The 25,319-nt window shown below is 36.6% G+C and overlaps 1 protein-coding gene across 6 annotated transcripts; it reads left to right on the top strand.

Moving 5' to 3' along the window:
* Window positions 1-1,765: 1,765 nt before the first annotated feature.
* On the top strand, window positions 1,766-8,078 carry LOC117709233 (uncharacterized). 6 transcript variants are annotated; one of them, XM_076933783.1, is made up of 6 exons: window positions 1,766-1,795; window positions 4,737-4,863; window positions 6,423-6,782; window positions 6,837-7,185; window positions 7,267-7,718; window positions 7,969-8,078. In XM_076933783.1, exons 1-6 carry the CDS (start codon window positions 1,766-1,768, stop codon window positions 8,076-8,078), a joined length of 1,428 nt encoding a protein of 475 aa, XP_076789898.1. The 6 variants fall into 6 exon arrangements, with proteins under 6 accessions (XP_076789898.1, XP_076789901.1, XP_076789897.1 ...); XM_076933786.1 differs by lacking the exon at window positions 7,969-8,078 and adding an exon at window positions 7,803-7,807 and having other exon boundaries at window positions 6,423-6,560; window positions 6,870-7,195; window positions 7,277-7,718; XM_076933782.1 differs by lacking the exon at window positions 7,969-8,078 and having other exon boundaries at window positions 6,837-7,848.
* The last annotated feature ends 17,241 nt before the right edge of the window (window positions 8,079-25,319 follow it).

Raw genomic sequence — 25,319 nt, 5'->3', positions numbered from 1 at the left:
TTTCCCTTAACTGTCTCAGTAGTGCATCTGCTGCTGTTCTTTCAGGTCCATGGATCCCCTAATATAATTCATATTGTACCTTTATGTTTTGCATTGTTGAGAAATCCTCTAAAGAATAGTTCTTATACTAATTTATATATTCTTCAACTCATGTTTTAAGAGTTCTGTCCCACAGCCTTAAGTGCTGTCCTGAAGGTCACAGCGTTACTATTTTCCTGGCTGTATATCAGACACATTGTACTCACTGGAATACTGCTCTAACTGATTCTTATGTAGACATTACCATCAGAGCTCTATGTAAGTACTGCTGCACTGTGATGAGTTAGTTTGAATGCTTTGCACATCCTTGTCTCTCTTCTAAAAACAATTGAGTGATGACAGCTGCCTTTAATTTTTGTAATGATAGGTTTAAGATCTTGACTATTATCTTCATTAGAGTAAGGGATGTTCCTTCTGTTCTCACAATATACAGAGCTTTTCTAGTGATCCTCTGTGATATTTTGTCTCAGGCATTTTATAAGTCTATTGACATGGTTGTGAGCCTTCTCTCACTGATCAAATTTTGAGCCTTGTCTTGTCTGGCTTGTGACTCTTGAAATAGTCTTGCATCTCTGGCATGAAATCAAGTTGAGTTCACTTTCTCCATCCAATAGAGAGAAGCTTCTTTCAATGTATGCTGGTGCATATGGACTGTTACTTTTCTCTTTTTACATTTGAGAATTTAGCGGTGCATCTCTTTAGTCCTCTACAATGTTTGAAGAAACACTGAGTGCCTTGAAGTCAGCACTTCCTTATTGTCTGGCTTAATGTCATGAAATTGAAAGTGGACTTGCTCAATTGTTTCTAGGAAATTATCATTTTCCTCATCAATTCTCATTAATTTTATATGATTTTCCACAGCAGTCCATCCATCTGCTCTTTCTAAGTGTCAATCTAAACTTGTGATGCAGGGTTGTAGAAAGAAACTATGTACCTGTTAAATACCAAGAAAAATATTTGACATGAGAGAAATTTAAGATGAATGAAATACTTAAAAAGTGCTGCATATTTGCTGATACCATGGTCATGAGCACTTTTCATAGTAATAATATCTCAACAGTCAGAATGAGTTCTTATGTTTTTATTTATATGTAAACACATGTATGTATATGTATGTATGTGTATGTGTGGGTATTTATGCCAGGAGACCCATGCCAATCATTCTTACTTTCATGTAGAACTAGAACATATGTATGAGATAGAACCTTTGTATTCCAAGACAACAGGACACAAATGGAAAAGACATATACTTTATCTTCCACATAGAATGATCTAGACTTTCATCAAAGACTCAGATATTTTATTCTAGTGTGATTAATAATGAAACTCCATTCAATTCTAGAAATCAGGTTAGGCACGAACTAGCTGTTTGTCTTTGACTCTAGTTGCAGGAAGGTGAGTTTTCAGTAATTACCCTGAGTATTAGTGTTCTACAGCAGGATAACATGTGTTCTATGTTTGTGCCTGGTAATTTCTGAGGTTAGAAATAGTCCTCAGGTTATACTCATATCAGGACACAAATGATCACAAGCTGTCACAGCTGTAGAAATGTTGACAAGATACCTGGTATCATTTTGCTTTTACTAATTTTTTTAATGTGGTTTAGCACTGTTTATAATAGAGTCCTATTTCTTTCATCTTTGAATTGTTTAATCCTTGATGTGAAATTTCAAGAATTCTAATCTTTGTTCCTCACACAGCACGTAGGAGAAGAACAACAAAAAGAATGAATGCTTCTTTGGTAAACACTCCGAAGGTCAGTGTCCTGTCCACATTTCTTAAAAATCCTGTTTTTTATTCAATCCATTCAAAAGATTAATTATATGTGAAATGTTATCTAAGGGCTTCTTTTCTATGAATCTTCATTTTCCTCTGTGATAATGAAAATTTAATGTTTTGTTTTTTCATGTGTATAACATCTTCATATTTTTATTGGATTTTATACTGTGAGGACATAAAATGCCCATGGACTGCAGACCAGGTGGTCTCCAACAGCATCTATTAAAAATGATTCTCAAGAATATATTGATGGGTGTTTTCTATATTGGGTAAAGTTTTATCCTTTTATATTACTGTGGAAGTTAGGTCTCTTGTGTCACATCAATTGTATTTCATGGATGGTCAGATTTCCAGACACAAGTTTGTGAATGTGGATATGGAAATATGTTGAAATTCGCATCACTAAGCAATATGCGGAAGAGTAGAATTTGTAGAAGTGTAAAATTGTAAGGGACCCAATGTGTTGAATCCTAACAGTACATGTATTAGCTCTCTAGAGGCACAGATGATGGATGGGAATTGTCCTTCTTTTGCCAATGATGTGATTGAGGGCTGATGCAGATTTCAGTATTCTGACAACTCTTTTTGACATTTTATGTCACACAGTAATTATTGAAGTGTTGAAACCTGGAATCTGTTTGTTTCATGACAGATACTGCCCCTGTGGTAAATTTTCAGTATAGAAATATCTATATTTCTTTCTTTTTGATTTCAATCTTTAGAAGTGGTGTATGTCCTGTGGTCTTCACCTTCTCATTTCACCAAATGAAATACATGTGAGACATTTTCTACAGGGCATTGTCTTAGTGCTATGTATAAACCCTCAATTTTCAAACATAAATTAATATGTTTCCTAAATTTTTGTGTTTGTTTCTTTAGAAGAAGAAGACTTGATAGAACCTATGTTATTCTTCTATATCGAAAGTATTCATTACATAACTGAAGTGTTGTAGCAATGACACTATTTTTCATTACAATACAATTTTAAGTATATAAATGTTCATCTGAATATTTTATGTACACTTAATGCTACATTATGCTGCTGAAACCCTGAGTGCAGCACCAATTCCTGCTGACTGATGTCAGACATAGTAGTCAGTATGTTTAGAAAGAATGAAATTACGTTTCTATGGAAAAGTAGCAAGTACCTTTACCTCTTCGTCATTTTTTCATGCCCAGGTTTACATTTTTGAGGCTCATTTGCAATAGAGACAGTAGAAAACCAGTATATTATAGTTTTTATAAACAAAGGAAGAATTATAGATCATACTTCTATGCAAGCTATAATTCTGATACATAAGTGGTCAAATACTGAAGAAAATTAAATAAGGTTAAAATTAGAAGGTTGAAATTTTACATAGTTACTATTATGAAGAATAATTATTAAATACTCATGAAGAATTAGTATAATTCTCCTTCAATTTGAAAACAAAATTTGATTAAAGAAAATGATTCTACTTCATTGGAATGCATTGTCACTTATGCCACTTGTTCAGACATACATATCTAGTCACTCTTTAATGAAAGACCATATGGAATTTATAAAATTGTTATTATATGTATTGATTACGCCAACTTATATAAAATATTAAATATTTTAATGTTCTAAAATACTGGTTTTTCTACTTTATAGTTTTGAATATATTCTCATAAAATAAATTCACAAAGCATTTGATTTTCTGCATCATATGGAATGTTGAATATATGCCTTGATGGCCACAGTTTATTCTGTTTAAGAAAAAACTCTGACATTTAGTTCATTCATTAATTCTGCATTTCATATTCTACCAGTTTGATCTAGAAAGGATGTAACATTCTACTTAGTCCGCAGATTGTTAAATTGATCTGTTGTAATACAGACAAGTGAGATGCAGCTGTACACAGGAATAAGCAAGTGTCCATATTTCAGCAAGCTATGCATTGTAAAATTTGAAAGCATGTCTCTTGAAATCATAGTTTGACAATTTATGATGTAGCACTGGGATTTTATTTGATATCAACCTATATTTCATAAACTTATGTTGTTGCATCTAGACTTCAAATGTATATGTTATATTCTGTGAATGATTACTGTGTTTGAAATAATTATATTGAAAGACCCCCAAAAGGGGAGACCTTCACTCAAGTCTCAGGATGTGATGGCCACCCAGTAACTCACAAGACACTGAACTTGATGCAAACAGCAAGAGGCTTTATTTCAGGATCAGTCAACTGAGGCCAAGACTTGTAACCCACGCAGGGGCAGAGGAATGTCGACCCAGAGGCCAGGGGGAGAAGGGTATTTAAAGGAAAAAACCACAAACCAGCAGGGTGAGGTGGAAACCAAGGAAGAACATCATAAAAATAGTGGAAAGTCTCAGCACATTATTGAGTCAGTCATGTGGGGAACATCCTGTACATGCTTTTTTTCGGGAATTTAATCTTGCTTAATTATCTACTTTATGGTTAGCCAGTTCTTAGAACCTAGAGCTCCAACCAGCTGGTCTACATTTTGGGCTCAGGTCAAGGGGTCATAAAAACTTGTATGTCTTTTATAAATTCTCTATACCTTTCAATATCATGCAAAAATGTAAAAGATTTTATGTAAAAGATATTTTACAAATCAAATTGTATGCAAAATTTTCAAATGTAGTGATGGTGACCAATCATTCATTTACTGCTAAGGTCTTAGTAAACAAAGAAAACTTATGAATGTGATAGCCTTTCTAAATGTGAGCATTCTAGTAAGTCATTGTATAGATTGTCTGTGGAAGAGCAGCAGTTAATAACTTCAGATGCTTCTCCATAGAACTTTTTGAAAACATTCATGCTTCAATATTTTCTTCAGTCATTTGTATCACAAAGTATATCTTAATTAATTCTTTTTTAACAAAGGAAAGATTTTGGTCCAGTAACAAATAACTAGTTTTCTCCTCCAGGGTCCGTTAACCTTTAAAGATGTGGCTGTGGACTTCTCACTGGAGGAATGGGAATGTCTCGATTTTGCTCAGAGGGCATTGTACATGGATGTGATGTTAGAGAATTACAACAATCTATTGTTTGTTGGTAAGATTGCACCTCTTGTTCACTTCCTGATTCTTTCTTTGAATGTTCCCATTTTGTGTTCATGCAAACTCTCTGAAGTGTCTACAGACCCCCAAAAGAGGGAAAATCATGATTTTTCTGGTTAAAATCATAATGTTTCATTGTGGTTTTTTTTTTACATTAGTCTGCTTTCTTTGGAAGAGTAATCAGTGCAATATTCTCTGAGCTCTCTCCTTACCACTAATCTAGCTTGATTCAAGTCTTTAAAGTTCAAAAAAATTAAATATTCAGAACAAGGAATTATATTTCTATACATAAAGTAGTTTGATTATTTTAATCTTAGAAATTCTTTAAAATGTTCCCTCATTTATTATTATAAAAACTACAAAAGGTTTCAAGTGTATATAGAGCTGTTGTTATAGAAAAAATTTTTATTGACCTTTTGACAATTGGTTTAGTTTTGGGTCATGATTTTTTATTTTTTCACTTAGGATGCTAAAATAAAAATTCTTTACTGGTTTTCATGTCAATGTCAGTTGCATCATAAATATATAACTGACCATAGCTACACACTGTCACTCTGAATCAAATTGTAACCATAATATTAGTGATACATTGTTTAGAGATCTACTTTTTCAAATTTCATTACAGATCAATCAATTATTTGTCCTAGCTTCTGTAAAGTACAATCTTCTTTTTCTTATTTGTTACATTATTTACATTTCAAATGTTTTCTTCCTTCCATGTTTCTTCTCTGTAAACCACTTCCCTCCTGCTTTCTCCCCCTACTTTTATGAGAGCGCTCCCCCACCCACTCCACAATGCCCACTCACTGCACTAGGATTCCCCTATGCTGGGTCACCAAGCCTTCAAGGGACCAAGGACCCCCACTCTCATTGATGTCAGATATGGCAATCCTGTGCTACATATATAGTCAGGGCATGAGTCCCTCCATGTTTACTAAAAATCCTTGATGATTTTGTCCTTGGGAGTCCAGGGGGATCTGGTTGATTAATATTATTGTTCTTCCTATGGGGTTGCAAATTCACTCAGCTACTTCAATCCTTCCCCTAACTCCCCTATCTGGGACCCATGGTAAGTTCAACTGTTGGCTGCAAGCATCCATTTATGTTGTTCAGATGCTGGCAGAGCCTCACAGGAGACTGCAATATCAGGCTCCTGTCAGTAAGCACTTAATGGTATAGCAATCCTGTCTTTGTTTCTTATCTGCATGTGGAATGGATCCCCAGGTGGGGCAGTGTCTGAATGGACTGTCCTTTAGTCTCTGATCCACTCATTTCCCCAGTATTTCCTTTAAGCAGGAACAATTATGGATTAATATTTTTGAGGTGGATAGGAGGTACAATTTAAAATAAGTTTTAGAAGACAATTATCATTTCCTATAATTTGATATAGGTCAGGTTTGAGGTCCTTCTAAGGATCCATGTAATGATAAAAAAAAAAAAACCTCTTGAGAGCACGAGTCCATGAGACTCTAAAACTTCAGCAAACACTGGTTATTAAATCACTTCATAATCATGTAGTTAATGCCTGATATCCCTAATTGTACTTTTATTCAGAAAATCATCGCATATGTGGAATGTATGGGAAGGTCTTGGATCAAGACACACTGTATATTGTTCATGAGCCTGTGAATATCCAAGAAAAGTCTTCTAAATGCAATGACCTTGGCGATATGATTCATGAATCTACCCAAAGTACATCTCATAAAACTAACCCTAGAGATGCATCTCCTCAATTCTCAAACCTAAAAATACCTAAAACTGAGAACACTGAAGAAGTTTTCAAGTATAAAGAATGTGCAAATGGTTTAAATGTGTGTTCAGTCATTAGTTTCAATCAAGGAATCCACATAGGAAAGAATGAAACCAATAGAAATACAGAATTTGCTAAGGTTTTTCTCTCTAAACAAAACAATAGTGGAGGGAATTCTTACAAATGTAGTGAACTTGACAAATGCTTTACCCAGAGAGACAATCTTCAAAGTCAGCAGAGCATTTATTCAGGAAAGAAACCTCAAAAATGTAGTGACTGTGACAAATGCTTTACTCAAAAAAGCCATCTAAGACAGCATCAGAGAATTCATACAGGAGAGAAACCTTATAAGTGTAGTAAGTGTGACAAATGGTTTACCCGAAAATCCAGTCTTAGTATTCATCAGCGAATTCATAATGGAGAGAAACCTTATAAATGTAGTGAGTGTGACAAATGCTATACTCATAAATACAGTCTGAAAATTCATCAGAGACTTCATACAGGAGAAAAACCTTACAAATGTAGTGAATGTGACAAACACTTTACTCATAAAAGCCATCTAAGACAGCATCAGATTGTTCATAAAGGAAAGAAACCTTACAAATGCTGTGAATGTGACAGATCCTTTGCCCTAAAATTCAATCTTAGTATTCATCAGCGAATTCATACTGGAGAGAAACCTTATAAGTGTAGTGAATGTGACAAATGCTTTACTCAAAAAGGCAGTCTGAAAATTCATCAGAGAATTCATACAGGAGAGAAACCTTACAAATGTAGTGAATGTGACAAATCATTTATTCAAAAAGGCAAACTGAAAATTCATCAGAGAATTCATACAGGAGAGAAACCTTACAAATGCTGTGAATGTGACAAATGCTTTGCCCAAAAGTCCTATCTTAGTATTCATCAGCGAATTCATACTGGAGAGAAACCTTATAAGTGTAGTGAATGTGACAAATGCTTTACTGAAAAAGGCAGTCTGAAAATTCATCAGCGAATTCATACTGGAGAGAAACCTTACAAATGTAGAGAGTGTGACAAATGCTTTACTCAAAAAGGCAAACTGAAAATTCATCAGAGAATTCATACAGGAGAGAAACATTAAAAATGTAGAGAGTGTGACAAATGGTTTAATTACAGTGGACATCTGAAAAGTCATCAGAGACTTCATATAAGAGAGAAACCTTAAAATGCTGTGAATATGACAAGTGCTTTACTCAAAAAAGCCATCTAAGACAGCATCAGATTATTCATAAGGGAAACAAACCTTACAAATGTAGTGAATGTGACAAATGCTTTACCGGACAATCCCATCTTAGTATTCATCAGAGAATTCATACAGGAAAGAACCTTACAGATGTAGTGAATGTGACAAATGCTTTACTGACAAATTCAGTCTGAGAGTTCATATGAGAATTCATAGTGGAGAGAAACCTAATAAGTGTAGTGAGTGTGACTAATGCTTTACTGAAAACGGAAAACTGAGAATTCATCAGAAAATTCACACGGGAGAGTAACCTCACAAATGTAGTGATTGTGGCAAATGCTTTACTTACAAAAGCTGTTGGAGAATTCATCAGAGAATCCATACAGAAGAGAAAATTACAAATGCCATGAATGTGACAAATTATATACCCATATAATTAATGTGGGAAGGCATCAGAGAATTCATACATGAGATAAACCTTACAAATATTGTGTATGTGACAAATGCATTACCTACAATGTCAATCTGTGAAATTATCAGAGATATCATACATTAAAGAAACTTTATGAATGAAGTAAATGAGGTAACCCTCTACCGAGAAATATCTTAAAATCTATTAGAGAATTCATAAAGGAGGGAAAACTTTCAAATGTATTTAAAGTGTAAATCTTTTACTTTTGGTATATCTGTTAGAATATAAAAGAGAATTCATACCAGTGAGAATATTAACATGTAATGCATATGGAAATATCTTTGACTTCATTTCAGGTCAGAGGAAACATCTAAAATTTTTTAGAGGGGGAAGTATTTCTGTTGGGAAAAATGTGGCATATGTTTTATCCATTGTGTATTTTTTGCAACTTTTGTGTCTCCACAGTAGAGAATTAGTACAGTTATGAAAAACTTGTGAAATCCTTCATGCTATGTTCAAATCTTAGATAATGTCAACTATTTATGCGTGGTGAAACTCTGAAAATGTGACAATGTAGGATAGTTTTCATTAAACTTTTCCTTGTTCACTCTCAAATATTACAAGATGAAGGCGAGTGTAGAATCCAGAAGAATGTAGAGTTGTATAAAACTTTCATGGATAGAGAAATACTGCATTCCAAAGGGAAAATAATTAAGGTGTGTACAATAGCCCTCAAAATATGTAATAAAACGGGCAGCATTCTGTTTATTTTATTCAAATGAACAAACTCTGACAAGTTGTACTTCAAATAGTGTTTTACACAGTGAGTGACAGAGACTATATGTTCTTTATTCTATTTTATACCTACAGATGTGAAGTGCATTTCAAGTATCCAATATTCATGATTCTTATGAAATGCTGGTTTTATCTTTCAGGATAAATACTATAAATCTTTTGTGCTAAACAATTCCATTTTTCCTATAAATAAATCTGAATGATTCAATGAGGCTGACTTGGTTGTTTTCAGTTCGCACTTGGGTTACTTAGATAAATATATGTCGCATCTTCCCAACAAATGTCTTTCATAAAACATATGCTGAAGACATGAATATTTTCTGCAAACCTGTAATGTAAGCGTTATAGTAGTGATTATCAACAGGTTAGTAACAGCCTCTTTGGAATTGGAATGTCTCTTTCATGGGTGATGCTTAAGAGCCTCTTCAAACACATATTTCTAATGGTCTTAGAACTGAAAAAATCATTCATTCAACTCCAGGTTCGTCTGCCCACATACGAATAATTAAAATTGTGTGTCAGTGGTGAGCATTACAAAAGTTAGAAACACTGAATTAGAGATAATGATTGGTGTTAACTAATATAGGAAGATTCTGTGCAATATTTCAGGCTTATTGCCATAGTAATACTAGGTTAAGTTAAAAAGACTTGAAACAGAAAACATGTAGAGGTTTTCAGAGCTTCAGCAATAAGTCTGTTTTCTCTCCTGATATCAAGGGAGTATGAGATAAAAGTCTACCAAAAAATAAATGAAAACATGGCTTAATAGTTTTCAGGGATAACCATTCAGACTCTGTGCTTCGATTTCCATGCTAACATTTTACACATATGAGAACATACACTCTGAACAAAAACACAAAAAGTCACTATTCAGGTATTATATTCATCTTAAATTCATGTGTAAGTCTATTCATACAAATATCATGATCTGTAAATATTTAAAGGATTATTTTTTGTGTAGTAGATGAGATACATGCTCACGCACAGTTTATAAATCCAAATATTCTGGAAATACATTTGGAATTGCCTTTGAAAAATGATGTGGAAAATCTTTACTCCAAGCTGATGCATTACATCAGAATATTTTAACTAAATTCAAGAAGGCTCTGAAAATTACCTACTAAAAATAAAAGGTTACAATGGAACAAATCCATATCACTACATATTTTTCTTGATTAGAAAAATAAGGATATTGTTCCACTTGTGAGAAACTGCTCAGTGATAAACTTACATTGTTCTCAGTATTGGAATTTGTTGAAACAGGACCTCATCATTAGTAGAATCTAACTACTAGTAGAAGCAGTAGAGGCCTTTCTATCAAATGATCATAGGTAATTTCTGTCAATTGCTGTATCAGGAGTGTTGAAGCTCACACACCATGCAATTTAAAGTTGTGTGTCTGGAATATCCTTCAAATGTTTTTAAATTGCAACCAGCTGGAGAATCTCTGGTGATTTCAATTTCACATGTTTAATTGATATAGACTGTTGGCAGCTGACTTTTTGGAGAAAGCAGCTATCATCTTTGCAAACATCTTGAGCCATATACCCTGACAACAGACTTGTTTTCAACAGCCTGCAACAGCTGAGCACACTCTGATAAATATCTTGTTAATGCCACATATCTTGTTTTGTTGTTTAGTGCCCCCAGTGGTAAAGTTCTTCAGCTGTGTTCCCCTGCTTGTGCTTATAAATACCCAGGATTTCCTTGCAATGAGAGAGACAATAAAAGAGTAAGGAGACTTGGTCATACACTCTGGTTTGTCTCCATCTTTCACGCCTCTTCCCCTTCCCCACTCTCTCTCTCTCTTGATAGACCTTGTTGTCTGACGCCCTAGGACAAGAGCATTTGGCTTCCAAGGGTGGGGCAGTGCGGTCCACAACATAGTGGCCCCCAGGTGAGGGGCAGTGTGGTCCTCAATAGTTTGCATTACTATAAAATTGGCTGAGTTTGAATGACCTACAAATAGCAAAAAGCCAAGGAAAACAAAGAGGAGAGAAATGAACACTTTGTAGTTGAGAGAATGGTTATTGGTCCAGAGACTGTAGCAATGGAGGCACAGAGTAGGACTCTGGTGTGGCTTTAATGTCTCAGAGTTTCCAGAAATTTTACCTTTCTAACTGTACTGAAATGCTGATGATAACTTCTTTAAAAATCATGAAAAACTTTCTTGATCTATCAGAGGGTAAAAGGGTAATAACAACTGTACCCAAACAAGGGAGTATTAAGTAATATGGCTTTGTTCTACATCAGCAGGAACTGTGTGACTCTAACTTGTTGCCTGCTTGTCTGAAGTTGGATGAAGAAAAAGGAACACATTGAAACGTGATTTAAGCGTTTATTACAAAATTGTAAAACATTTTCTATGAAAGCTATTTAGGAAGAAATGTAAAAAGATCCCAAGCAGAGGAAAGGAAAGTCTTCTCTAGGTGGGGAAAAGGAAAAAATTCTTCTCCCATCTATTTGTCCTCAGTACCTACACATCTTTCAGAGTAGATGATCAAATGTTACAAAGTTCACCACAAGTTCACAAAACTCAAATCATAAATAGAAGTAGAAGTTTACAACAGAGATTGTTTACATGCATATCCATTAGGAGTAATTATCTGGCTAAACATCCATCACCTGTCACAGCTCCACAGGTTCACTGGAAATTAAAAATCATGACTAAGTTATTTGTGAAAATTTATATACATAAACCCAGTCAATATTTTACCTTCTGTCCTAGCACCTATAATAAATTGTTAGTTCCCTTTTCATAAACTTTGGTTAATTGTTTTACAACCTCTTGTGTTCTGAGTAGGAGAAAGTCTGGGTACTATCTAAGAGCAATTAACTGGTAATACGTGGGAGGCTGACAGTGCTCAATGCAGATTTGACTATCAGAAAAAGACCTAAGAGAAGTTCCACTATAAAAAAGCTTAATAATCACTAATATACTTTTAGCAATTCTTATAGGATGATCATTAAGACTTAAGAAAACATCTATTTATCTATACAGCATCACCACAAGATGGGAAATCTTACAGAGATCTGCTCAAAAGGGGTGATCTATACCTCGAATTGTTATATATGTTTATGTTATAATAAAAAGAAAGGCATATTAGTAAGAGAAATCTTTCCTAAAATGAATTCTCCTTTGCCTTGCCAGTGGGAGCGAGTCAGACACATACTATATTATAATCCAAAGCAGGCCATCTCAGGAACATCCTCTATTAGTTATTACCTTGTTCCATTATGGCTCCTGACACAACTGCTCAATAAAGTAACAAGTGTCACTGTCTGGTCAGGAAAAGTTCTGAAACTGAGAAATCCATTTTCATCTGTGGACTACCTGGCACATGACAGAATTCTCCTGTAGGGTAGATAAGACTCTGGATTGTTTTCTCAGGACTGAGATTTGATGTGCTTTTCAGGTTTCCCTTTTGAAATTGGGGACTTCTATCTTTGGTGTTCAGAATCCCCTGGGTTAAGAACCACATAGCACCCTAAAGGAGTAAGAATGTACAAGAGGGCCAGGTGGTGGTGGCACACAACTTTAATCCCTGCACTTGGGATGCAGAGGCAGGCAGATTTCTGAGTTCAAGGTCAGCCTGGTCTACAGAGTGAGTTCCAGAACACCCAGAGTTACACAGAGAAACCTTTCTTAACCCCCCCCCAAAAAAAAGAAAGAAAAAAAATGTACAAGAGGAAATGAGTCCCTGAAAAGATTAAACCATGCATAGTGATGCACACCTATAAATCAGTACAGAATTAGAGCAGAGGGGATGTCTGTAAATTCAAGGCCAATCCTGCTTAAAAAGGAATTTCTAGCACAACCTCCCTCTTCTGCCTCAAATCTGAGATTGGAGGTATAGACATAACCTGGCTTATTCATATATTTGTTTATTTATTTACAGACAGAATTTCCCTGTGGTTTCTTGGCTGGTTTGAAACTCTCTATGTAAACCAGATTGATCTTGAACTCAAAGAGATCTAATAAAGAGTTTTCAACAGTGCAAGTTATCCACTAGGATATCCATTAGGGACAGTTACCTGGCTAAACATTGGTCATCTGTCACAGCTCCACAGGTTCCTGAAGTGTTAAAACCATAAGCAAGTTATTGGTCAAGTTTTGTATACATAAACCCAGTCAATGTCTTTGTCTTCTGTCCCAGCACCTATAATAAATCATTAATTCCCTTTTTCTGACATTTGTTTATAAGTTTTACAAACAATGAGCAGTATAATGACTGGTTACTGCCTCAGAAGTGACACTGAAGTCTGGAAGAGTTCTCACTGCTGTCTTGACTATCAGAAAGAACTTAATAGTGTTACTAAAAAAGCTTAATAATTACTATAAACTTAGGAATCCTCATAGGGTCATCACAAAGGATAAAGAAACCATCTACTTGTCTATAGAGTATCACTACAAGACAGTACATCTTCATAGGTATGCAGAAGTCGGCTTCCAACAGCAAACCACATTAGTAGTTGCATAGACTCACATTTCCCCCAAACTTGTCCAAATTGACTGTGGTCCTGTATTTAAAATCTACATTTACTAACATTGATGTGCACAATGAACATCATCATTAATATTTGATATGCAGGCTTTACATTGTGGGTCCCATAAGTTCTAGTCTCTGATTTCTTGTCTGTTTTTCTGCAGTTTTCTGTGAAACATTTTCCTGGGTGGGGATAATGTATATTCTTGATGGGTCGTTATAAATAAAGATATCAAAACACTACAGTTTCCAAGGGGAAAATGACTGTGTTTAACTCTGAGTTTATTGTTCAGAATGAAAGACTGTGTTTGATGTTTACTGGTTAGGTGATATAAGTGTGGGGGTCTCTGCAAACACTAGGTCTGGCTGAGTAACAATCCCAAAGACAAAAAAATATATAGTTCACTACCACTCTGTATGTATTTCAGCACTGGTGTTAGGTGCATGGTGGGTTATTCCCAATGAAATTCTTGCAGCCCTCAGGATAAAGTGTCCCAGTGCAAGTATTAACAGCTCTGAAATAAAAGGTCTCCTGGCAGTTAGAAATCAAGATATACCACAAAGCCTTATGTAACAACAAATCACCCACAAGATATTTACTGAAAAACAGTGAAGGGAGGCTGCCTCTGCTCAGGTGAGAATCAGAAGAGAACTGAGTGGTAGGCAGACTTTGTATAGAGTTTTATTGCAGGGGTAGAATTTTCAGGAGGTGAAATATTAAAGTTCGCAGATTGGGGTGATTTTAAGTCCAAAGCTTGTCTAAACTCAGGGATTTCTGAGTTATTACAATCAGGAGATAAACAATGTTTACCCTGCACACTCAGTACCTAGTGTTGGGTGAAACTTCTAGATTCTCACCCAAGAGTGGTTTATTTTAGGAATATTGAAGTACAGTATAATTATGGAAAAAATTTCTTGTTGACTATTATGTCAATCCTCTGAGCACAGCAAAGATTAAAATGTGTCTACTTCAAAAGTTTATTGCAGATTACATGTGACTCTCTCACTGAGTTGTAAAACTAAAGGACCTAGAGCAGGATCAAACCTACATTGTAGTGAAACTGAGGCTATTATTTACATGTCAAATCTCCCCTTAGGGTAGCTTCTATTGACTAAGAAACAGTTCCCTATGGAGGAAGAGTCTGTGATAAGCTTAATAGTCTGGGAGTTTGAAGTGTGGCCTGGCACTATATACCATAGATCACCAAGTTACTTACTACAGCCATTTTCTCACTTTTGGTCAGAAAATAGTGTACTTCTCTTCTAGTAAAGAAAACGAACTGTGGTTTTATTTTCCTGGTTTCCCTATAGCTTATCTGTGACCACAAGGTCCTTTTACCCTCTACAAGTAAAATAGATTTTCAGAATATTTTTAGTATTTAGATTCAATGCAATCCCCATCAAAATTCCAAATCATTTCTTCATAGAGTTAGAAAGAGCAATTTGCAAATTCATTTGGAATAACAAAAAAACCCAGGATAGTGAGAACTATTCTCAACAATAAAAGAACTTCTGGGGGAATCACCATCCCTGATCTCAAACTGTACTACAGAGCAGTAGTGATAAAAACTGCATGGTATCGGTACAGAGACAGGCAGGAAGATCAGTGGAATAGAATTGAATACCCAGAAATGAACCCGCACACCTATGGTCACTTGATCTTTGACAATAGAGCTAGAACTATCCAGTGGAAAAAGGTTAGCATTTTCAACAAATGGTGCTGGCTCAACTGGAGGACAGCATGTAGAAGAATGCAAATTAATCCCTTCTTATCTTCTTGTACAAAGCTCAACTCCAAGTGGATAAAGGACCTTCACATAAAGCCAGATACACTGAAACTAATAGAAGAGAAGTTGGGGAAGACCCTCAAATACGTAGGCACAGGGGAAAAGTTCCTGAACAGAACACCAATGGCTTATGCTCTAAGATCAAGAATCGACAAATGGGACCTCATCAAATTGCAAAGATTCTCTAAGGCAAAGGACACTGTCAATAAGACAAAACAGCAACCAACAGATTAGGAAAAGATCATTACCAATCCTACATCCAATAGAGGGCTAATATAGAATATATACAAAGAACTCAAGAAATTAGATGCCAGACAACAAAAGAACCCCATTAAAAATGGGGTACAGAGCTAAACAGAATTCTCAACTGAGGAAACACAAATGGCAGAGAAGCACCTTAAGAAATGCTCAACATCCTTAGTCATCAGGGAAATGCAAATCAAAACAACCCTGAGATATACCTCACACCAGTCAGAATGGCTAAGATCAAAATCTCAGGTGATAGTAGATGCTGGCGAGGATGTGGAGAAAGAGGAACACTCCTCCATTGTTAGTGGGGTTGCAAGCTGGTACAACCACTTTGGAAGTCAGTCTGGCAGTTCCTCAGAAAATTGGACATAGCACTACCTGAGGACCCAGCTATACCACTCCTGGGCATATACCCAGAAAATTCTCCAACATATAACAAAGACATATGCTCCACTATGTTCATAGCAGCCTTATTTATAATAGCCAGAAGCTGGAAAGAATCCAGATGCCCTTCAACAGAGGAATGGATACAAAAAATGTGGTACATTTACACAGTGGAATATTACTCAGCTATTAAAAATAATGAATTCGAGAAATTCTTAGGTAAATGGATGGAACTAGAAAATATCATCCTGAGTGAGGTAACCCAATCACAAAAGAACACACATGGTATTTACTCACTGATAAGTGGATATTAGCCCAAAAGTTTGAAACAACAAAGATTCAACTAACAGACCACATGAAGTTCATGAATAAGCAAGAACAAGTGAGGATGCCTAGGTCTTTCTTAGAAGGAGTAACAAATACCCAAGGGAGCAAATATGGAGACAAAGTGTGAGACAGAAACTGAAGGAGAGGTTGTATGGTGGCCATTCCACCTGGGTATTCATTCCATGGGCAGTCACCAAAAATAGACGCTGATATGGATGACAGGAAGTGCATGCTGACAGCAGCCTGGTAAGGCTGTCTCCTTAGAGGTCCCCCAGAATCTGACATACCCAGAGGCAGATACAGCTAACCATTAATCTGATCAAGGGTGCCCAATGGAGATTTTCTTCAGCTCACTGCATTTTCTTTTTTTTAAAATCATCTTTTTTTTATATATTTTATTTACATTTCAGATGCCATCCCCTTTCCCTATTTCCCTTCCCTAGAAAACCCCTGTTCCATGCCCCCTTTCCTTTTTGCTTTTATACAATTTTTTAAAATGTTAATCAAAGGCTTTATAAGTTTGGTAATGCTCTATGAAGAATTGATTTGGAATTTTGATGGGGATTGCATTGACTCTATAGATTGATTTTGGCAAGATGGCCATTTTTACTAAATTAATCCTGCCAATCCAGGAGCATGGGAGATCTTTCCATCTTCTGAGATCTTCTTCGATTTCTTTCTTCAGAGACTTGAAGTTCTTGTCATACAGATCTTTCACTTGCTTGGTTAGATTCACTCCAAGATATTTTATTTTATTTGTTACTATTGTGAAGGGTGTCATTTCCCCAATTTCTTTCTCAGCCTGTTTATCTTTTGAGTATAGGAAGGCTACTGATTTGTTTGAGTTGATTTTATATCCAGTATAGGCTATTTTCAAGAGCCTATTTGTATTCAACCATCTATCTTGTGGTCAGTCAAGTTCCTGAAACACAGAGCTCACGACCAAGCTGACCTGCACTCTTGGATCTGCTCAGCCTGCTAGGAGTTTCTGAAAAAATTTAACCCTTTCAATAGCAGCTCCTATGTAGATTGCTTTGGTGTGATTTCTGGTTGCCAAGTCAAGACATGGAGGCCACTATTAAGTGAGAAATTAACTTCCTATTTCAACTCTTTCACTGACTAACTTTGGCTGTTGGAAATTGCTCTGTCCATAGATCTTGAACTCATAGTTGTGCATGGCTCTGTCTCCTGAATGCTGGGAGTAAAGGTGTGTGCCATGATTCCTGGACCTAACCTTTTTCTCACACAAAGTTGTAATTTCCCAGGCTATTCTCAAATTCAAAAATTTTCCTGCCTTTCAAAACACAAACAAGAAGCTTAACTGATTGGTTTTCCCCCTGAGATCATCACTTCCTCACTTCCTGGTGTTCCTTTATTACTTGCACCATGAGCCTTGTTTTTATTTAACTGTTTTTTCCCTTTACTGTCTCATTAGTGCAGCTGCTTCTGTTCTTTCAGGTCCAGGGAGCCCCTCATACAATTCATCTTATACCTTTATACTTTGCATTGTTGAGAACTCCTCTAAAGAATAGTTCTTATACTAAATTATATATTCTTATATAATATATATTCATGTTTTAATTCATTTCAATCCTCTTACATGCTCTCTGAAGGTCGTGGCATTTCCATTTCCCTGACTGAATATCAAACACATTGTTGCTTGCTGGAATCCTGTTGTTTCTGATTACTATGTACACATTAACATTGGCAGGGAGAATATTTTCCAATAACATTGGCAGGGATAACATTACAATAAAGAGGAATATATAGTACAACATGTACATTATTATGTGAACGAGCCTTATGCCTATGACAACTATCAGCACTGGAGAAGTCAAAAGTACTTTTTGTTTTTGATTTTTCAAGACAGGGTTTCTCTGTGTAGCCCTGGCTGTCCTGGAACTCACTCTGTAGACCAGGATGACCTCGAACTCAGAAATCCACCTGCCTCTGCCTCCCAAGTGCTGGGATTAAATGCATTCACCACCACTGCCCAGCCACAAGTACTCTGTTCCCTTCTATCGTTATGACATGTAAAGGCCTGCTCTGTTCTGCAGGTCGGGGTCTAGCAAGAGAGAGAGAGAGTGTGGGGAAGAAGGGGGGGGGAGACACGAAGAATAGAGACAAGCCAGAGGATCTGGAGTCAAGTCTCCTTTACTGTCTCCAACACACACAGCACTACTTCTACTACACCACCACTACACCACACACTTACAAGAAAATCCTGGGTATTTATAAGCACAAGCAGGAGAACACAGGTGAAAACATTTTACCATGTGCATCATGCAGCTGGGGTCACTAAACAGCAAAACAAGCTATGTGGGATAAACAATATATTTATCAGAGTGTGCTTCAGCTGTTGTAGGCTTTTGAAAAACAAGTCTCTCATCAGGGTATATGGTTCCAGATGGCTGCAAAGTTCATAGCTGCTTTCTGCTTAAAGTCGGCTCCCAACAATGACAGACCTGGCAGACTGACTTTTGTTTAATTCTAGGAGTGTTCTTCTCTATGTATTTGTATTGTTATGCTGTCAATTTATGTCTTCACTTTGTTTTCTTCCTGAACTTAAATGAAAATTCATAAATAACACTCTTCACTATATAGATATCTGTTTCATGTAATCCTACTTATACTAGGAATTTTATAATAAAGATTTTGCAAGGTTGCTGGGTGAAATAATGCTCTTTCTGAGATTTTATTTCTTAGGAGTTTTAATCTAGATAATTTTGCTGACATTGTGGGTTGTACCTTATGGTTGAGGAAACCAAACTTAAAAAGATATTGGTTGGGAATATTAGATTAGAATATATGTCCTTGTACTAATCAAGAGTCCCAGGTCTGAACACTACAAATAGGTATTTGAACTTTGTCTACTGTAAAAATATTTGATGTAACGAGTGATAGGAAACTTTAACTAGAAGGGTCAAAAGTGCAAAACTAGGTCTATTTTGAAGTTGGTTTGTATGTGAGGAAATGTCAGTTTCAAGGTTTTAATGTAGAAGCTGTATTGTTCATGGTGACTTCATGGTGGAAGCATGCAAAACTAAGGGTACACTGGTAGACATTCATTGTCAAGCAGGTTGGTATTTCAGCCCAAGGGATCAGCATCTAGGAAGAGCCATTGATGACTCCTTATACCTGTCAGACCACACAGCCCCTTTTTAAATTTGTATGCTACACCAGCATATCCAAGACCTTTTTAGACACTGAGCAGTCTTCTAACTTCTCAGATTATTCTTTAGGAATGTGTTAAACCAGGTGATATTTTCTTATAGTTTTGAATAGCATATTAAGTGTATTATCAGATTTGACTATTCTCTTGAGATGTGTAGCTCTTGAGTTGAAAAATTATGATTCTTGTAATTTCAGAAAACTTGCCTTCCTCGTATTCTTATTTGAACATGGAAAGTATTCTAAGTTAGTATTGTTTCACTGTCATAAGTTAGTGTGGAGGCTGTGCAACTCCCTGTCTCTCTTCTGAAAAGACTAGAATGATGACAGCTGTTTTTAATTTTTGTAGTGATTTGTGTATGGTGTTGGCTATTCTCTTCATTAGACTGAGGGATGTTCCTTTTATTCTCACAATCTCGCACATTTTAATTGGTTTTGATATTAATGAAGAAAATATAGCTTTAATTTCTTGTTTGGGTTTACTATTTGTAAAACAGAGCCTCACCCTGCAGACCTGACTTTCAGGTCTCCTGATTGCAGACCAGAATATTTTCTAACTCACATAAATCTTCCTGTCTGAGCTTCCTGAGTGCTACGATGAAAGAACTACCCACTGTATCAGGCTTGAATTAAAGTTTTATCATTTTATATTTCCGCTGACTTCCAATAAGAATTTTGTTTATTTGTGTCACTTATGAGTTTCTTGATTGAGCCAGCTCCTTCAGCTTGTACTGAAAGACTGATGTTTGGCTTCTACACGCTGTATCTATCGTTAGTTGTCCCTTTATTCAGTTACCTTCAGTCTTACAGAGTTCATTTCTCTGTCATTTTGGACTGAGGATTCCTTAGATTTTTATCTCCATAGATGCAATGTTCACATCCTGAATTACCCTATTTTTTCCTTAGTCACTTGTAGGAGTTTTCTTGTATTTCTCTCAGTTTCTTCCTGCCTCCTTTGAGTTCCTTTCCTTGTTTCCTCTTTATGTCCATTGACCTCATTGAATGGAGTTTGAATTGTGTTTTGAGTTCTGTATTTTGCCTTTGTTTTATAATTCATTTTCTCATGAGCATTAGTATTGCATTGCTGATTTGAGGTAAGGAAGCTCTGTCAGCATTGTCAAATTGCTTTAGTTCCAGCCACTCTGTTGTCTTTTACTGTGTGGCATTCTATGAGGAGTCAGAGATTTCCATATGAGATGTTAGGCTTAAGCTTTGAGACTCTAGAATGGAGGGCAGGAACTAGATTACAGTTTCCTAGTAGATCCAGCTCTGTTCTAGGCAGGTAGCACATTTGTGTGGTGGGATAGAGCAGATCCAGAGCATCCTGACAGGCATGTGAAAGTCTTTATGAGACTGAGTGGGAGGAATAGATCAGAGTATGAAGTGGAAAGTTGGCTAGAGCAATTGCTAGCCTGGGCAGAGTTATAGATGAAACAAATTTATAAGCACAGATATATTAGTGGGGCTTGTGAAGTCCCTGTGCTCTCAAAGGCTTGAGGGACTTAAAAAAACTATATCTTCTGAGGAACCTCCAGTATCCACATGATCTGCTTCTGTCTCTACAGTGCAGGGATTAAAATTCTGAGTCTCTAGGCTTTTGTATTCATCAACAGTATTTGTTATCAAACTAAGTACATATTGTAGGATGTGTGTGAATGTGTTTTATGTTTGAAAGATTACACTGTAATTCTGAAACTATAAGGAGCATTGTAAGGAAGCTATCTGAGTTTTGTCTGTGTGTTTCCTTTTGGAAGTTGTTAGGCTCCTTTCATTGTTGTTCATGATTATTTCAGAAACTGAGATGGATAAAATATTGTCTTCAGGAATTAGAGCTTCTCTATGTCCTTGAGTTTTGAATGATATTTGATTAGAAGTGGTTCTCATGCTATCTAAGATAAAATACTACCCAAATATCAGTCTCAATTGTGTGACCCTGAGGAAATCATTTCTAGAATTCCCCAATTTTGTCTCTTTATCAACTGAGAACAGTGCTGTGTTAGAAATTCAGGTCCTTTCTGAAGAATGTCATAGATAGGTAGATATATAGATATAGATATAGATATAGATATAGATATAGATTAAATTTGCTAAGAGCAAAGGATTATGCCTCTGCACTTTATTTATTTATGCAATCAGAACTTCATTGAAAAGGTCAAATTAAATATCTTCCTGTACTATTGTATCTATTTACTTCCTGTTTTTTAAATGTTAGTAGCTGCTGGTGTTTTGATTTGTTTTGGTTTTTTTTCTTTTCTTATTCTTTGCTTACTGTGAGTGTTTAGTCTCCATGAATGTTGGTAAATCACACATGTGCAAGCTCTGCAGACTTGGAGGAAGGGATACAATACTCTGCCATAGAGCTGACATTTGAGTGTTGTTATGGAACTCCAGTCCTCTGGAAGAAGACACAGGGCTCCTAAGCAGTTATACTCACTCCATCCCCTGAGGGTAGGTTAGCCATATATTAAGTACAGTTGAAAAGAATGTGAGTCTTTGTATTGTTATGCTGTCAATTTATATCTTCACTTTGTTTTCTTCCTGAGCTAAAGTGAAGATTCACAAATAATACTTTCACTATGTAAATATCTGTTTCATGTAATCTTACTTGTACTAGGGATTTTATAGTGAAGATTTTGCAAGGTTGCTGGATGAAATAATTCTCTTTCTGAGGTTTTATTTCTTAGTAGTTTTAATCTAGATAATTTTGCTGACATTGTGGGTTGTACCTTATGGTTGAGGAAACCAATCTTAAAGAGATTCTTTGGTAATATTAGACTAGAATATGATGTCCTTGTACTAATCAAGAGTCCCAGGTCTGAACACTACAAATAGGTATTTGAACTTTGTCTACTGTAAAAATATTTGATGTACTGAGTAATAGGAAACTTTAACTAGAAGGGTCAAAAGTGCAGAATTAGGTCTATTTTGAAGTCGGTTTGTATGTGAGGAAATGTCAGTTTCAAATTTTAATGTAGAAGCTGTATTGTTCATGGTGACTTCATGGTGGAAGCATGTAAAACTGAGGGTGCACTGGTAGACATTCATTGTCAAGCAGGTTGGTATTTCAGCCCAAGGAATCGGCATCTAGGAAGAGCCATTGATGACTCCTTACACCTGTCAGACCACGCAGCCCTTTTTTAAATTTGTATGCTACACCAGGATATCCAAGATCTTTTTAGACACTGAGCAGTCTTCTAACTTCTCAGATTATTCTTTAGGAATGGGTTAAACCAGTGTTGGGAGCCGACTTTAGTAGAAAGCGGCTAGATCAACTTTGCAGCCATCTGGAACCATATACTCTGACGAAAGATTTGGTTTTCAATAGCCTACAACAGCTGAAGCACACTCTGATATCCCACATATTTTGTGTTGCTGTTTACTGCCCCCAGCTGCAAGGTGCACCTGGTGGCCACGCCTGCAAGGCATGCAGTTCACGTGCTGTCCACGTGCTATCTACTCCATACATGCTTATAAGGCGCGTGTGCTATCCACGCCTGCAAGGCATTGAGGTGCACATGCTGTCCACGCTATAGATGCCTGTAAGGATTACGTCATATCAACACCTGCAAGGCACGTGGTATCCACACGCCTACAAGGCACGTGGCAAAAGCGTATAAATACCTCAGAATTCCCTTCAATAAACGAGACTTGATCAGAATTTCTGTCTTGTCTCCATTCTTTGCGTCTCCTGCCCCTGCAGCCCCACTCTCTCTCTTGACCAGAGCACATAGCTCAACCAAAGCGTTGAGGCAAAGCGTTGAGGAAGAGTAAAGGCCGCAACAAACCAGGTGATATTTTCTTATAGTTTTGAATAGCATATTAAGTGTATTATCAGATTTGACTATTCTCTTGAGATGTGTAGCTCTTGAGTTGAAAAATTATGATTCTTGTTATTTCAGAAAACTTGCCTTCCTCGTATTCTTATTTGAACATGAAAAGTATTCTAAGTAAGTACTGCTGCACTGTCATAAGTTAGTGTGGATGCTGTGCACCTCCCTGTCTCTCTTCTGAAAAGACTAGAATGATGACAGCTGTTTTTAATTTTTGTAGTGATTTGTGTATGGTGTTGGCTATTCTCTTCATTAGACTGAGGGATGTTCCTTCTGTTCTCACTATCTCCAAAATTTTCATATTGATCCACTGAGATATATTCCCCCTGGAATTTTACAGATATATTGGCATGGTTTTGAGCCTTCTCTCACTGTATGTATTTCGTATTTTGACTTGTTTGGTTTGTGCCTGTTGGAATAGTCTTGCATCTCTGGCATGAAATCAAATTAAGTTCTCTCTCAGCATCCACCAGAGTGAGTTTTTGTTCAGTGTATATTGATCCAACTTGATTGTTACTTTTTTCTTTGTACATATTTTATGGGCATTAGATTAGTATCCAGATAATGCCAGCTTTGTTTTCTTTCTTTTTTTCTTTTTCTTTTTCTAGATTTATTTATTTTATGTATGTAAGAACACTGTAGCTGTCTTCAGACACACCAGAAGAGGGCATCAGATCCCATTACAGATGGTTGTGAGCCACCATGCGGTTGCTGGGAATTGAACTCAGTACCTCTGGTAGAGCAGTCTGTGCTCTCAACCACTGAGCCATCGCTCCAGCCCCAGCTTTGTATTCTGATGGTACCACGTTCCACTTTTTCTGTCTTCTGCAGTTCTGTCTGTGCAAGATTATTGTGGTTTTTTCTAAAAAAGGTGTCAATTCAGTGGTGCATCTATTTAGTCTTTAGTTTTTGAAGAAACACTGAGGGCCTGAGTGACAGCACTTGCTTATTGCCAGGCCTAGTTGTTATGACATTGAAAGAGTATTTGTTCAAATGTTTCTAGGAAATCATTATTTTCCTCATTAATTATTAATTTTGTATGACTTTCAACTGCCTTCCATCCATCTGCTATTTCCAAGTTTCAATCTAATCTTCTGAGGCAGGGTCATGGAACAAGACTGTTCATATATCTATTTAATGCCAAGAAAAATATTTGAAATGAGAGAAATATAAGGTTAATGTAATACATATAATACACTGCACATTTGCTTATACAATGGTCATAAAAACTTTGTGTAGTAATAGTATCTTGACATCCAAAATGCATTCTTTTTGATGCAAAAACACGTGTGTATACATATATATATGAATACATATATATATATGTGTGTGTGTGTGTACATATATGTATATGTATTTATGCCAAAAGATCCATGTTGTGTGGGAAAAAAACCTTTGTGGGAGGGTCTGGCGGCGGGGTCCCATGGCTGTCCGGCAGCGGGGTCCCGGGTGGGCTTCCCATACCACCAGCAGAGGGTCCCACATTCACACAGCCATTGCAGCTGGGCCAGCAGCTGCATCAGCAAGGTTCAGGGTTCCAAAGGCTGGGAATCTGGTGGCAGGCGCAGGAAGGCCCAGGTGACACATGGAGTCTGGTTTTCCAAAGCTTTTATTGTTTATAGTGAGTGGGTGTATATCGTGTGCTCTCCCTGCCAAAAGCCAGGAAAGCCCGACTTTTATAGGGAGGGGGAAAGGGGAGGGAATAACTTAATTAGCTATGCCCCCGAGCCTTTAGATAACTCATTAATATTTTAATCTCTGGAGGTGGAGACCTGTCAATCACACCCTCTATGTGACTGAAGGGTGCAAGTTGAATGAAGATTAGATCTCATGTCGGGAGCCTGTGTTCTGGGTGTATGGCCGAACACTCACAACCCAAGAACCAGGATACCCTTTCACGGCCCAACATCCCCACTCTCTTTTCTTTCATAAAAGGAGGGGCAACTCTGTGTCATCTGTAGTCTGAAAGGTGCAAATTAATGAGAGATGTGGACCGCATGGAGTAGTCTAGAATCTGGGAGCATGGGGAGATATATGCCATCCCTGACAGGC

Source organism: Arvicanthis niloticus, chromosome 5 (genome assembly GCF_011762505.2).
Source record: "Arvicanthis niloticus isolate mArvNil1 chromosome 5, mArvNil1.pat.X, whole genome shotgun sequence".
Lineage (NCBI taxonomy): Eukaryota > Metazoa > Chordata > Mammalia > Rodentia > Muridae > Arvicanthis > Arvicanthis niloticus.
The sequence above is the reverse complement of the archived record's forward strand: the minus strand, read 5'-3'. Positions and strand labels throughout refer to the sequence as shown.

Bases quoted from the DNA above. Each gene is read 5' to 3' on its own strand.
- LOC117709233 (XM_076933781.1), top strand. From the start codon at position 1,766: ATGAATGCTTCTTTGGTAAACACTCCGAAG. The intron at 1,796-4,736 runs GTCAGTGTCCTG...TTTCTCCTCCAG, and splicing joins CTTTGGTAAACACTCCGAAG to GGTCCGTTAACCTTTAAAGA. The intron at 4,864-6,422 runs GTAAGATTGCAC...ACTTTTATTCAG, and splicing joins CAACAATCTATTGTTTGTTG to AAAATCATCGCATATGTGGA.